Source organism: Salmo trutta, unplaced genomic scaffold (genome assembly GCF_901001165.1).
Source record: "Salmo trutta unplaced genomic scaffold, fSalTru1.1, whole genome shotgun sequence".
In the NCBI taxonomy this organism is placed as follows: Eukaryota; Metazoa; Chordata; class Actinopteri; order Salmoniformes; family Salmonidae; genus Salmo; species Salmo trutta.
Window position 1 is genome coordinate 75179 of NW_021822815.1, and position 13916 is coordinate 89094.

At 47.3% G+C, this 13916-nt stretch overlaps 1 protein-coding gene across 6 annotated transcripts in view; it reads right to left on the reverse strand.

Moving 5' to 3' along the window:
• Positions 1-1573: 1573 nt before the first annotated feature.
• LOC115185007 (transducin-like enhancer protein 3-B) overlaps positions 1574-13916 on the reverse strand; it is a 39000-nt gene continuing 26657 nt past the window's right edge. For all 6 annotated transcript variants that reach the window (XM_029745607.1, XM_029745604.1, XM_029745605.1 and 3 more), the window contains 7 exons: positions 13296-13369; positions 12914-13163; positions 7247-7494; positions 6933-7080; positions 3897-4047; positions 3533-3609; positions 1574-3278 (listed from right to left, as the gene is read on the reverse strand). In XM_029745607.1, the coding sequence (XP_029601467.1) occupies positions 3171-3278; positions 3533-3609; positions 3897-4047; positions 6933-7080; positions 7247-7494; positions 12914-13163; positions 13296-13369 (1056 nt within the window). In that variant the 3' untranslated portion in view covers positions 1574-3170. The remainder of the gene's footprint in view (positions 3279-3532; positions 3610-3896; positions 4048-6932; positions 7081-7246; positions 7495-12913; positions 13164-13295; positions 13370-13916) is intronic.

The window sequence follows — 13916 nt, forward strand, 5'->3', positions numbered from 1 at the left end:
AGAGAGGCTTTAGGACCCAATAACTACATGTTGTTTCCTATCCAGGACAGGAGAGAGAGGCTTTAGGACCCAATAACTACATGTTGTTTCCTATCCAGGACAGGAGAGAGAGAGAGAGAGGCTTTAGGACCCAATAACTACATGTTGTTTCCTATCCAGGACAGGAGAGAGAGGCTTTAGGACCCAATAACTACATGTTGTTTCCTATCCAGGACAGGAGAGAGGGGCTTTAGGACCCAATAACTACATGTTGTTTCCTATCCAGGACAGGAGAGAGAGAGGCTTTAGGACCCAATAACTACATGTTGTTTCCTTTCCACGACAGGAGAGAGAGAGGCTTTAGGACCCAATAACTACATGTTGTTTCCTATCCAGGAGAGAGAGAGAGGCTTTAGGACCCAATAACTACATGTTGTTTCCTATCCAGGAGAGAGAGAGGGGCTTTAGGACCCAATAAATACATGTTGTTTCCTATCCAGGACAGGAGAGAGAGAGAGGCTTCAGGACCCAATAACTACATGTTGTTTCCTATCCAGGAGAGAGAGAGAGGCTTTAGGACCCAATAAATACATGTTTCCTATCCAGGACAGGAGAGAGAGAGAGAGAGGCTTTAGGACCCAATAACTACATGTTGTTTCCTATCCAGGACAGGAGAGAGAGGCTTTAGGACCCAATAAATACATGTTGTTTCCTATCCAGGAGAGAGAGAGAGGCTTTAGGACCCAATAATTACATGTTGTTTCCTATCCAGGACAGGAGAAAGAGGCTTTAGGACCCAATAGCTACATGATTTAAGAACATAACGTATCCATACGCCACTGCAGCTGATCAGGTGTGGATAGTCCTGTAGTTTCGTCTTCGCTCTCTTTCAAGAAATTCACAGGAAACCATTAACAACTGGAGGGTCTCAACTAACAGACAATGAAGGGAAAACGTTGGCTTGCCACACTGCCATCTTGAGTAGACTACAGTTTCATCCTCACCGCCGTATGCACAGACCCCATAATCCAGTAGTAAGTCTGTGGCAGCTACCGTGACTGTGTGTGTGTGTGTGTGTGTGTGTGTGTGTGTGTGTGTGTTGTGCCTGTGGTTTCAGCGAGGCGCTGAGGCAGCAGTGTGTGACACTAAGTCACACGGGTGGTTTGGCAACACACCCAGATCCTCAGCAATGTGTCTCCTCTCCCAGCATTAGTCTTTTGAACAGCCTGCGACCACAACGCCACGCCTGGACAGCAGCCTACTGATTCCTCCACTGCTATTCAACAGGCTCACACACACCTCATATACAGCCTCCAGTTAACTAGAAGGAATCACCAGGTATATGTCTGAGGTTAGGAATTCATTATGAAACAGTTAAAGTGTTTAAGTACCACATCAAGTGTGGGGTATAAGTGGCAGACTCCAGTGGTTTAGACACTCCACTCAAATGTATCTACTTTCAAACCTTTTAAGAGGAAGTTAATGTCAGGGCAGACAGACACCCACGGCTCTCGTAGAAGTACTCAAACGCTCTTCGATACAACGACTGTGCGCTTCCTCAACAATACTTTGCATTGAAATTAACTAGGAAGTCTTTCTACAAAAAAAAACAGTTTATTGAATTATCATCAGCTGTACATTGTGTTCAGTGCTGACACAGTTTTGCTACATACTTTGGTTGTGAATTTCACCCCACACATTTCACCCCTCGTTATGACTGAAGAAAAGGCAGGTATTGGGGCGCAGTGGAGAATTTGAGTGTTCACCCCAATAGCTGAACGGTGAAAGAAGAAATTCCACTTAGACACAGAGCATCTTACCCTCAGCACCATTTGGGGACAAAACAGATCAGTGTCTAGGGGCAACTTCATCCTACTCGGTACTGAACATTATGTAGATGCTGGTCACAACGCTAACTTCTGTTTTACATTATGAAAGATCCTAATAGCCATCCCTAGCACTTAACAGGCACTGTATATCATTTGAGTGGAATCCAATAGTTTGGTTGACTTCCATCCAAGTCCGGTTAGTCCAAGATGATGTACTGATAAATGAGGATAGAGGATCAAATCAATGGATTCCATAGAAGCATGTTCTCCTTAACCCCCAGTCTAGATGACCCTGTGGGTTGCTCTACATCGGCAAGATTCAGGTCCATACTCAATGTTCAGATTGTGTCAGGCTAGCCAAAGCATGGTTTGTCACCCCGTATTAGTAATAATCCAGTAGAATTGAAGTCCATCGTTAGAATAAACAACAACCAGACCACCCAAAAAATAATCCAAGACGTAAAAGAGACGGGTCAAAAAGAGCACAGAGAAAATAGTACAGTTAGCTTCTTTAATATCGTTTTAATTTACATTGTTCTCCTCCTCTCACTGATCCCCCAGTCTCCTCTGATAGGCCGGTCCAAGCGGGGGTCCTGTGGTATTCCACCGATTTCCGTGGCTCTGCCTGAGCCGGCAGGCTCCACTTCCCAGACATTTTCGTTGCTCCAAAAAAAGGGCACCATCCCAAAACTCACATTTGAATCTCCACAAAGGGTTCTGGTTGACCATTTAGTTTTTGGAGAGACATTTCCATTTGATTTGGAAAAAGGTCAGCCTGGAGAACGCGCTTCAACACCCCCCCCAAAACAAAAAAAAAATCCTTAAAAAAAAAGAAAGCTTATTCTACTTTCTGTTCTCCCTTGAATATCAAGCAGAAGGGAGAGGCCGAAAGCAAAAACGTCACAAGTACACCAGGACATGAAAATAGATATATATATTTATAATATATATATATAGAAAATGTCTTTATTACTCCATTATGTACAATTTTCACAAGACGTCCAGGGAGCAACTGTTTTAAAGACAAAGCGCCGCTTCATCCAGTCACATTACAGAAACATTCATCACGTTAAAAAATAAACCTCCAAAAAAACAAGCCCAGGAACAGATTAAAAAACAGCAAGACAATTTACATCTTCAGTGCCCATAGGGTTACAGTCTGCACCGATAGCCAGGTCAACTGCCAATCGCAGTTCATAGTGCCTTCTGAGCACCAATCCGGGAGTGGTATCGGCCGACATTGTCTGTAGTCCAATCCCTGGTGGTCTTTGAGGTTAGGGGGTGTGGTGAGTGACGTAAGAGGAGGAGGAGGGGCTAGCAGCTCCCCTCGTCAGGCCAGTAGGACGGGTCAAACTGGTGTTTCTAGTAGATCACCTCGTACACTGTGGCCTTCTTGTCTCCGGAGCCCGTTACAATGTACTTGTCGTCTGCAGAGATGTCGCAGCTCAGGACGGAAGAGGACTCCTTTGACTGTTGAAAGGTAAAAAAACATGTTAGCGATCCTATTCAGAGCATGTCATTTGTTTGCCTGAACTAACCTTGTCCAAAGTGACCAGCTGGTTTGAAAGACAATTCTCTGAACAATAGTGTTTCCTTCTGATTTACAGATTACAGTTGACAGTGGTAGCTGGGGTTTCCATGCTGTTGGTCATGTCACAGGACTGTGAGCATCTATGTATGTGTCAGAGTGTGTATATTGATGTGTGTGTTATTGATTGGCGTACCTGGAATATGCTGGCACCGTACGGAGTCCTCCAAGCATTCAAGAGGTTGTCCTTCCCCGTGCTCACAAACCATTTACCTTTAAACACAGGACATGATACATTAGCTCAGAGTCCAGGTTGTCCTTACCAAGCAGGACAGGGCTGCACAAGACTCTCCAAGCACCAAAATGCAAGTCCCCGTGGTTTAAGATTTAGTAGCTAACCCAAAACAACTGATGTGGGGCAGTTGGTATTACTTGTTGGTACAGTAGAAGTACCAACTAAACAATGTGCTTCAATTCCTTGAGAAAAAAAAGGATTCTACACATGAACTACATAAATCCAGGTTATAAATAACTTGTTGCAGCCTGGACATGTTTCTTACCACAGTAGGCGAACTTAAGCGAGAGGACACAGCTCTCATGCAGGTGGAGCTGGTACTTGTCAGGCTTGGTGTGATGGAGAACCTCCACATTGCTGCTCTCCATGCCCACTGCCAGCCACTCCCCTGTGGGGCAGTAGCCTAGAGAGAAGATCTGGGAGGAGACGGGAGGTGAACCAGAGAGAGAGAGAGAGAGAGCGAGAAAGCGAGAGAGCGAGAGAGAGCGCGAGAGAGCGAGAGAGAGAGCGAGAGAGAGCGAGAGAGAGAGCGAGAGAGAGCGAGAGAGAGCGCGAGAGAGCGCGAGAGAGCGCGAGAGAGAGCGAGAGCGAGAGCGAGAGCGAGAGCGAGAGCGAGAGAGAGAGAGAGAGAGAGAGTGAGAGAGAGTGAGTGTTAGGGATGCAACGGTACACAGTATGTTGTTGAACTGGTCGGTACGCCCCCTACGGTTCAATACGCGCACGTGAACCGCGGAATTACGATACGCCTGTCATTTTCCTAGAATTTCCTAAACGTGCTTATTGCGCTGCAGATTACACACACGTTGTACATTCAGATCCACAGAACCAGACACGCAGCTTGTGGCCGTAAAGGAGCTCCTGATGGCTGACAAACTTTACTCAACAGCAATGTCTCAAAATGTGGCAACTGCAGTGACAGCAACCCCCTCCCCCTTAAACAACCAATGGACGATTTGCAATGACATCTCAGTAGGAAACCTCCCTAAAGGGGCCCCATGAAGAGAGGGGAAACTAAAACCAAATATTCTCTCAGCTCCAACGTGACAATGGCGAGCGCTAGTGAGACAGAGAGAAGCAAATTTGAAGAGGCACTGCCGTCTTTCAAATCCGCTATGTGGGAACATTCTGGATTCAGCGTTCAATACGATGACGAGGGTAAGAAGACCGTAAACAAGCATTGCTTTGCCACTGTCGGCTACTGGAGTGGAAACACTTCTAACAGGATGTGTCATTTACGTGGCCGCCACTCAGCCGTGTCCCTTGCAGGTGGAGCAAGGAGAGTCCACTCGTTAGCCAAAACACAACAATCTCACTGCTGCCTTCAACAACGTGACAAATTCAGAAAAACTAAGAAATAACGAAAGCAGTGGGAGTATTCATAGCCAAAGGTTTGCAGCCCTATTCGGTGGTTACTGACTCGGGATTTTGTCACCTGATTAAAACAATTGAACAGCGTTACAATGTCCCCTCCCACACACATTTCAGCAGCAAAGTAATTCCCAAACTCTATGAAGCATCACAGAGAGACATTGAAAAGGAATTGACACAGACACCCTATCTTGCTCTCTGCACTGGTAGCTGGACCCCCAGAGCAACTCAAAGCTACCTCACTGTGATGGTTCACTATGTACTGGTCTGGGAGATGAAGAGCAATGTGTTGCAAAGTACAACCCCTGTATGAGAGTCATACAAGCACACACTTAGCCCTAGAATGAATGAATGCTGTGACTGAGTGGAAGCTAGAGAGACCTAATATCACAATCCCAGCCACTACAGATAACGCACAAAACATAGTGAACGCAATCCGTGAAGCTGATGGGTTTGGGCCCCACATTGGGTGTTTTGCACACATCCTGAACCTCACAGCCAAGAAGGCAGTCTCTCTCAAGGCAGTGTCCCACCTCCTGGGGAAGGTCAGAAAAGTGGGGACTTTTTCTCTCACAAAAGCACCACCGCCCACCAAGTTGACAGTTAAGCAAGAGATGCTGAATATACCAAAACACAAATCAATCCATGTCACAACCCGTTGGAATACCATATAGAACATGCTGGAACGTTCCGTGGAACAGCAACCGGCCATCTGCTCTGCTGTATTGGACAAGGCTGTGAGGAAGTCGGTCTAAGACATAGCCATGCTGACGGACAGTGAACTGAAGCTGGCAGAAGAACTCATTGAGCTACTCAACCCCCTGAAAACAATGACAACTCTCATGAGCAGTGAAACAAGTCCCATCTCATCAATGATTCTCCCTCTAAAAACAATGATTCTCAAATCCATGGCACCAGGTCCTGAGGACAGTCCAACCATCAGGGAGGCCAAGGCAGCCATCACTCAGGACTTGGAGAGAAGATTCACAGACCCAGATCTACCTTTACAGAGTTACAGCCCTTGAGCCAAGGTTTAAATCCCTGCCAGCCTGCTGCAACAGCATAAACATCAGGGATTTCATCCATTGTTTTTATCATGTGTGTTAAAATGTGATGAGATATGTTTTTTTGATGAGATGTGTCACTTACACTTAATAAGTTTGCCATTTTTCTTGTAGTTTCAAGCAGTGCAAGCAGGGCCATCCACAGGGAACAAAATCCATCCTCCTCATCCCCTCCTCAAAAGAAGACTCCCGTGTCAGAGTTATTTGGGGAACTTTGAGAGTCATACAAAGAGCAGACCAAGCTCTTTTCCAAAATGACTGAGGAGGTGGTCCCCTCATACAAGACAGCAGATTGCCTTCATGTGGCTGCTGATCCTTTTGTGTGGTGGAACACAAACCAGTCAAAGTTCCCCATGTTGCAAAACATGCACAGGGCCCCAGTGCCCCAGGAACCTCTGTTGTAAGTCAGAGTTTTCTCCACCGCAGGGGACATGATCAGTGCAAGCCGTTCTCGTCTTGCTTCAGAGAATGTTGACATGCTTATCTTTTTACAGAAGAACCTCAACATAAAGGAATAGATATCTCATATAGGATACCAACTTGATGTTGCATTTTGTTATTTTTTACATGTAATATTGCCTATAAATGTATGTACCCCGTTTATTTAAAATAAACCTTCAGCTTGTCAAAGCTAAGAAGCACTTTTCATTTTATTCTCCCCTTGATGTCATACAGTAGAGACATGTTGCCATTTTTCTGAATGGAGAGTTTCATTTGTCTATAGGCAAAATAAAAGAGTTCATTGTTTAAAGGGTGATGTGTTTATTTTTTTTCTTAAATATAAAGATACCGAAACCGTACCGAACCGTGGGCCCACTGTACCGTTGCATCCCCTGTGTGTGTGTGTGTGTTCAAACATATGTGCGTACCTGGGAGGTGAAGTCATGCTGCTGGAGCTGGCGTCCCTCCCTCAGGTCCCATGAGCGGACAGTGTTGTCCAGACCTCCGGTCCACAGCTTGGTCCCATCATGGGAGATGTCAATACAGCTGGCTCCGTCCGTGTGGCCCTGGAACTGCCTGCAACACCCAACAAACACCGTGGACTTAGTCAAGTGATTCCACTCACATTTTGGACATTTCAATGTAAACCCACTCCAATCATTACTGCTAAAATCATATGGGTAGTAGTTTATCCCTCCTAGCCTCCAAGCAGTAATCTACTCTATGAGGATGGATCAGTCACCTGACCAGGGTCTGGTTGTGCAGGTCCCAGACCGCGATGTTCCCATCACTGCAGCAGGAGAAGCAGACTTTGGCGTCGGGGGAGATGGCCAGTGCGTAGCAGGCGGGGGCTGAGGAGGTGAGCTCCGCCTTGATACGTGGCGTCGGAGAGGCCAGGTCCCAGATGGTCAGCGTGCTGGCCTCACCACCCACAATCAGGGTGCGGCCATCAGGGAGGAGCTTACAGGAGCGGATGTAGTTGTCCCTGTTCTGGAGACAGAGGGAGCCAGTTAAGATTTGGGCTTCAGACAGTTATCGTGATAATAGCAGGTATCGTGAGAGACACAAATGTATTGCTAAATATTGCTATACTGTTGGAGCTAGGAACACAACCATTTCACTACACCCGCAATAACATCTGCTAAATATTGTATGAGACCAATAAAATGTGATTTGATTTAAAAGCAGGTGTGGCGACAAAAGCAAGTATGGCGACTCCAACCCCTTTGGATGAATTGAACGGATGTGGGTGGAGTAGTATCTCCATAGGGATGCTGGTTGTGAACACTCACAAAAGCTCTGACGAAGGCCTTGAGGTCGATACATAAAGCTTAATAAAGAGCAGTGGCCCTAGCGACCTAGCGAGAGCCGTGGCCCTAGCGAGAGCCGTGGCCCTAGCGAGAGCCGTGGCCCTAGCGAGAGCCGTGGCCCTAGCGAGAGCCGTGGCCCTAGCGAGAGCCGTGGCCCTAGCGAGAGCCGTGGCCCTAGCGAGAGCCGTGGCCCTACGTGGCCCTACGTGGCCCTAGCGAGAGCCGTGGCCCTAGCGAGAGCCGTGGCCCTAGCGAGAGCCGTGGCCCTAGCGAGAGCCGTGGCCCTAGCGAGAGCCGTGGCCCTAGCGAGAGCAGTGTGCCGGTTTCTTCTTTTTTCTCATCTTATTCAGCTGTTAAAATGCACCTGCAACAAAGACAGCTCAGATGTGAGTGCCTTTTGAAGCAGGTATGACGATAAAAGCATCACAGAGTGTGTTTGAGTGTGGCTTCCCTCAGCTGTGGTGTGTGGAGCGAGACTCATTTTCAGCTTTAACAAGGGCAGAAGAGTGTTAGCTGGACTGGGTCCATGAGGCGGGTGAAGTGAATGACAGATCAATAGAGGGCCGGGGCTCTCAGATGAATTAAACAGCTTGCTGATGACTATATAAGACCTGGTCACAAAGCCAGCACTCTCCCTCTTCCCTCTGCTCCTTCCCCCTCTCCAAAGTGGCCAGGAGACAGTATCAAACTGATGAATGGGGAGGATGGGAGAATGACTAATGGGGTGGGTAATGGTGAACCGGGGCAGGACGATCAGAAGATCATTACTTTAGAACTTTTTCCAAAACGTCACACACAGGGCCGACGAACAAGACGCTGTGCCTTGACTTATTATATTCACAAGAGCAGATGGAGGGAGAGGGTGGATGTGGGGCTCAGAGGGCTGGTTCAGAGGGTGGATGTGGGGTTCAGAGGGCTGGTTCAGAGGGTGGATGTGGGGTTCAGAGGGCTGGTTCAGAGGGTGGATGTGGGGTTCAGAGGGCTGGTTCAGAGGGTGGATGTGGGGTTCAGAGGGCTGGTTCAGAGGGTGGATGTGGGGTTCAGAGGGCTGGTTCAGAGGGTGGATGTGGGGTTCAGAGGGCTGGTTCAGAGGGTGGATGTGGGGTTCAGGCGGCTGGTTCAGAGGGTGGATGTGGGGTTCAGGCGGCTGGTTCAGAGGGTGGATGTGGGGTTCAGAGGGTGGATGTGGGGTTCAGGGGGCTGGTTCAGAGGGAGGAAGTGGGGTTCAGGGGGCTGGTTCAGAGGGCGGATGTGGGGTTCAGGGGCGGATGTGGGGTTCAGAGGGCTGGTTCAGAGGGTGGATGTGGGGTTCAGAGGGTGGATGTGGGGTTCAGGGGGCTGGTTCAGAGGGCGGATGTGGGGTTCAGGGGGCTGGTTCAGAGGGTGGATGTGGGGTTCAGAGGGTGGATGTGGGGTTCAGAGGGCTGGTTCAGAGGGTGGATGTGGGGTTCAGGGGGCTGGTTCAGAGGGTGGATGTGGGGTTCAGGGGGCTGGTTCAGAGGGTGGATGTGGGGTTCAGAGGGTGGATGTGGGGTTCAGGGGGCTGGTTCAAAGGGCGGATGTGGGGTTCAGGGGGCTGGTTCAGAGGGTGGATGTGGGGTTCAGAGGGCTGGTTCAGAGGGTGGATGTGGGGTTCAGAGGGTGGATGTGGGGTTCAGAGGGTGGATGTGGGGCTCAGAGGGCTGGTTCAGAGGGTGGATGTGGGGTTCAGAGGGTGGATGTGGGGTTCAGGGGGCTGGTTCAGAGGGTGGATGTGGGGTTCAGAGGGCTGGTTCAGAGGGTGGATGTGGGGTTCAGGCGGCTGGTTCAGAGGGTGGATGTGGGGTTCAGAGGGTGGATGTGGGGTTCAGAGGGTGGATGTGGGGTTCAGAGGGTGGATGTGGGGTTCAGAGGGTGGATGTGGGGTTCAGAGGGCTGGTTCAGAGGGTGGATGTGGGGTTCAGAGGGTGGATGTGGGGTTCAGAGGGCTGGTTCAGAGGGTGGATGTGGGGTTCAGAGGGCTGGTTCAGAGGGTGGATGTGGGGTTCAGAGGGCTGGTTCAGAGGGTGGATGTGGGGTTCAGAGGGTGGATGTGGGGTTCAGAGGGCTGGTTCAGAGGGTGGATGTGGGGTTCAGAGGGTGGATGTGGGGTTCAGAGGGTGGATGTGGGGTTCAGAGTGCTGGTTCAGAGGGTGGATGTGGGGTTCAGAGGGTGGATGTGGGGTTCAGAGGGCTGGTTCAGAGGGTGGATGTGGGGTTCAGAGGGCTGGTTCAGAGGGTGGATGTGGGGTTCAGAGGGCTGGTTCAGAGGGTGGATGTGGGGATCAGGGGGCTGGTTCAGAGGGTGGATGTGGGGTTCAGAGGGCTGGTTCAGAGGGTGGATGTGGGGTTCAGAGGGTGGATGTGGGGTTCAGAGGGTGGATGTGGGGATCAGGGGGCTGGTTCAGAGGGTGGATGTGGGGTTCAGAGGGCTGGTTCAGAGGGTGGATGTGGGGTTCAGAGGGTGGATGTGGGGTTCAGAGGGTGGATGTGGGGTTCAGAGTAGAGGTCGACCGATTATGATTTTTCACCGCCGATACCGATTATTAGGGCCCAAAACCCCGGTACCGATTAATCGGCCGATTATTTTTTTGTTTCTTAATTTTTTGTAACAATGACAAATAAAATAAGTGTTCATTCAGTATTGTTGTAACTTAATATAATACATAAATACTATCAATTTAGCCTCAAATAAATAATGAAACATGTTCAATTTGGTTTAAATAATGCAAAAACAAAGTGTTGGAGAAGAAAGTAAAAGTGCAATATGTGCCATGTAAGAAAGCTAATGTTTAAGTGCCTTGCTCAGAACATGGGAACATATGAAAGCTGGTGGTTCCTTTTAACATGAGTCGTCAATATTCCCAGGTAAGAAGTTTTAGGTTGTAGTTATTATAGGAATTATAGGACTATTTCTCTCTATACGATTTGTATTTCATATACCTTTGACTATTGGATGTTCTTATAGGCACTTTAGTATTGCCAGTGTAACAGTATAGCTCCTACCTGGCCTCGAACCAGGAACACATCGACAACAGCCACCCTCGAAGCAGTGTTACCCATGTAGAGGAAGCGGAACAACCACTCCCAAGTCTCAGAGCGAGTGACGTTTGAAACGCTATTAGCGCGCACCCCGCTAACTAGCTAGCGATTTCACATCGGTTACACCAGCCTAATCTTGGGAGTTGATAGGCTTGAAGGGGTGGGTATAATTTGTGGAACGTTCCAACAGGAATCTGTTCCAAAAAACGTAAAGTAAAAGGTTGCCAACCAACAACGCATACAAAGTAGCAACGCATACAAACCTAGCTAACTAGCTGTTGAATAGGCATCAACTCACCACGTAGCTTATTCTTAATGTTTGTGCATAGGCAAACAGACATGTGAGGACAGACATTTTTCGGAATAAACGTGATGAGTGAAAAACGCAATGAAATAGACCACTTCCTACCCGGTATCTTATTCTGCCGCTATACAACTTTGTATGCGTTGTTTTTTACAAAGTTTTTGGAATAGATTCCTGTTGGAAATTATACCCACCCAGGTTGAAGTCATAAACAGTGCAATGCTTGAAGCACAGCGAAGGGCTGTTTGAATGAATGCTTACGAGCCTGCTGCTGCCTACCACCGCTCAGTCAGACTGCTCTATCAAATCATAGACTTAATTATAATATAATAAACACACAGAAATACGAGCCTTAGGTCATTAATATGGTCGAATCCGGAAACTATCATCTCGAAAACAAAAGTTTTTTTCTTTCAGTGACATACGGAACCGTTCCGTATTTTATCTAATGGGTGGCTAAGTCTAAATATTCCTGTTAGGCATTGATGTTTATGGGTAGGTACATTGGTGCAACGACAGTACTTTTTCGCAAATGCGCTTGTTAAATCAACACCTGTTTGTCGAAGTAGGCTGTGATTCAATGAAAATTAACAAGCACCGCATCGATCATATGCAACGCAGGACACGTTAGATAAACTAGTAATATCATCAACCATGTGTAGTTAACTAGTGATTATGTTAAGATTGATCGTTTTTTCTAAGTCTAATGCTAGCTAGCAACTTACCTTTGCTTCTTGCTGCCCTCGCGTAACAAGTAGTCAGCCTGTTAATCCTTGTGGAGTGCAATGTAAGGCAGGTGGTTAGAGCGTTGGACTGGTAACCGAAGGTTGCAAAAACGAATCCCCCCTGAACAAGGCAGTTAACCCCCGTTTCTAGGCCGTCATTGTAAATAAGAATGTGTTCTTAATCTGACTTGCCTAGTTAAATAAAGGTGTAAAAAAAAAAAAAAAAAAAAAAAAAGAAAAATTATTAAAAAATTTGGCGGCCAAAAATACCGATTACCAATTGTTATGAAAACTTGAAATCGGCCCTAATTATTCGGCCTTTCCGATTAATCAGTCGACCTCTAGTTCAGAGGGCTGGTTCAGAGGGTGGATGTGGGGTTCAGGGGACTGAAGGCAGTGGTGTAAAGTACTTAAGTAAAAATACAAGTAGTTTTTGGGAGTATCTGTACTTTACTATTTATATTTTTGACAACTTTTACTTTACTTTTCCTAATGAAAATAACGTACTTTCTACTCCATAAATTTTCCATGACACCCAAAAAGTACTCGTTACATTTTGAATGCTTAGCAGGACAGGAAAATGGTCTAATTCAAGCACTTAGAGAAAATCCCTGGTCCTACATCAGGCCGATGAAGAGCATCCTCTGTGCCCATGAGTAGGCTTGATATCTCAGTCCATGTCAAATGATAACCGTCACAGTATCATCTCAGATACATGGCTAGCTTGTTCAGCTTGGCTATCCTGTTAGCTAGCATACAGCCCAGCCAACCTAAATTATAGCCTTCGTACAGTACCAGTCAGGAAACACCTACTCATTCCAGGGTTTTTATTTTTTATATTTTCTACAATTTTTTTTATATTTTCTACAATAGTGAAGACATCAACACTATGAAATAATACACATAGAATCATGTAGTAACCAAAAAATAAAAACCATTGAATGAGTAGGTGTCCCCAAACAGACTGGTATTGTATATCCAGATTTTCTAAAACAAAAATGGCTCCTTACCAGGCAGTCCAGTTGAGACACGGGGCTCTTGCTGCCCGGCTGGCTGATGTCCCAGATCTTGACGCAGCCCTTGCCGCCGGTGTAGACGTGGCGCGTGGGGTTGCTGATGGTGACGGCGCACACCACCTCGCCGTGGCTCAGCGTGTTGATCTGGCGGGCGTGGCGTGGGATACCCGGGCCTATGAGAGCGTCCGGGGGAAAGGGCACCGGCTGCATCTGGCCGTCGGCACTCACATGAAAGGAGTAGGCACTACCGTGGGGAGAAAGGGCAGTTGTTGTTTTGAGTCAAAATGAAACCTGGAACCTAAACGTTGGACTTGACCTGTGATGTTCAGGCTCTCGTGATGAACAGTTCAAACAAAGAGTGGGTTTGGAGACTTACGGTTTTCCTCCAGAGATGGACGTGAGGCTGGCTTGCAGGCCTGGTCTCATGTGGGAGTGAGGGTCAAACCCCGCCTGGGAAAACAGCAGACAGACAGACATACAGCATGTTAACATCATAGCCTAACAAACAGCCTATCCATGCAGCCAACTAGGCTAAGTTAAATGTTCAAACAGGAAACTTAGCGTCGCTGCTTCTGTAGCGTCAAATAAGGTAGCGTCAAATAAGGCAGAGGTACTCAAGTATTATTTGAGAAGTTCCGATCACACAAATGTCCTATGTGGCAAACCCCCACTTCGCAACCCAACGCTACCCAAAACTATTCACACCATTCTTGCTGGCAGAGAGATAGTTTTGCAGTTTTAAGTTACATTTTTCGCAATTCTAAAACATGTTGCATTGGGCAGAGATTTTTGTTGCTGTTTTAAAGCTAATTTCCTGCAATTGTAGGTGTTTTTCCAGGTCTTGTGTGCGTTTAGAAACTAGGTGGTTTGAGCCCTGGACGCTGACAGCCGTGGTATATCAGACCGTATACAACGGTTATGACAAAACATTTATTTTTACCGCTCCAACTACGTTGATAACCAGTTTCTAATAGCAATAAGGCACCTCTGGGATTTG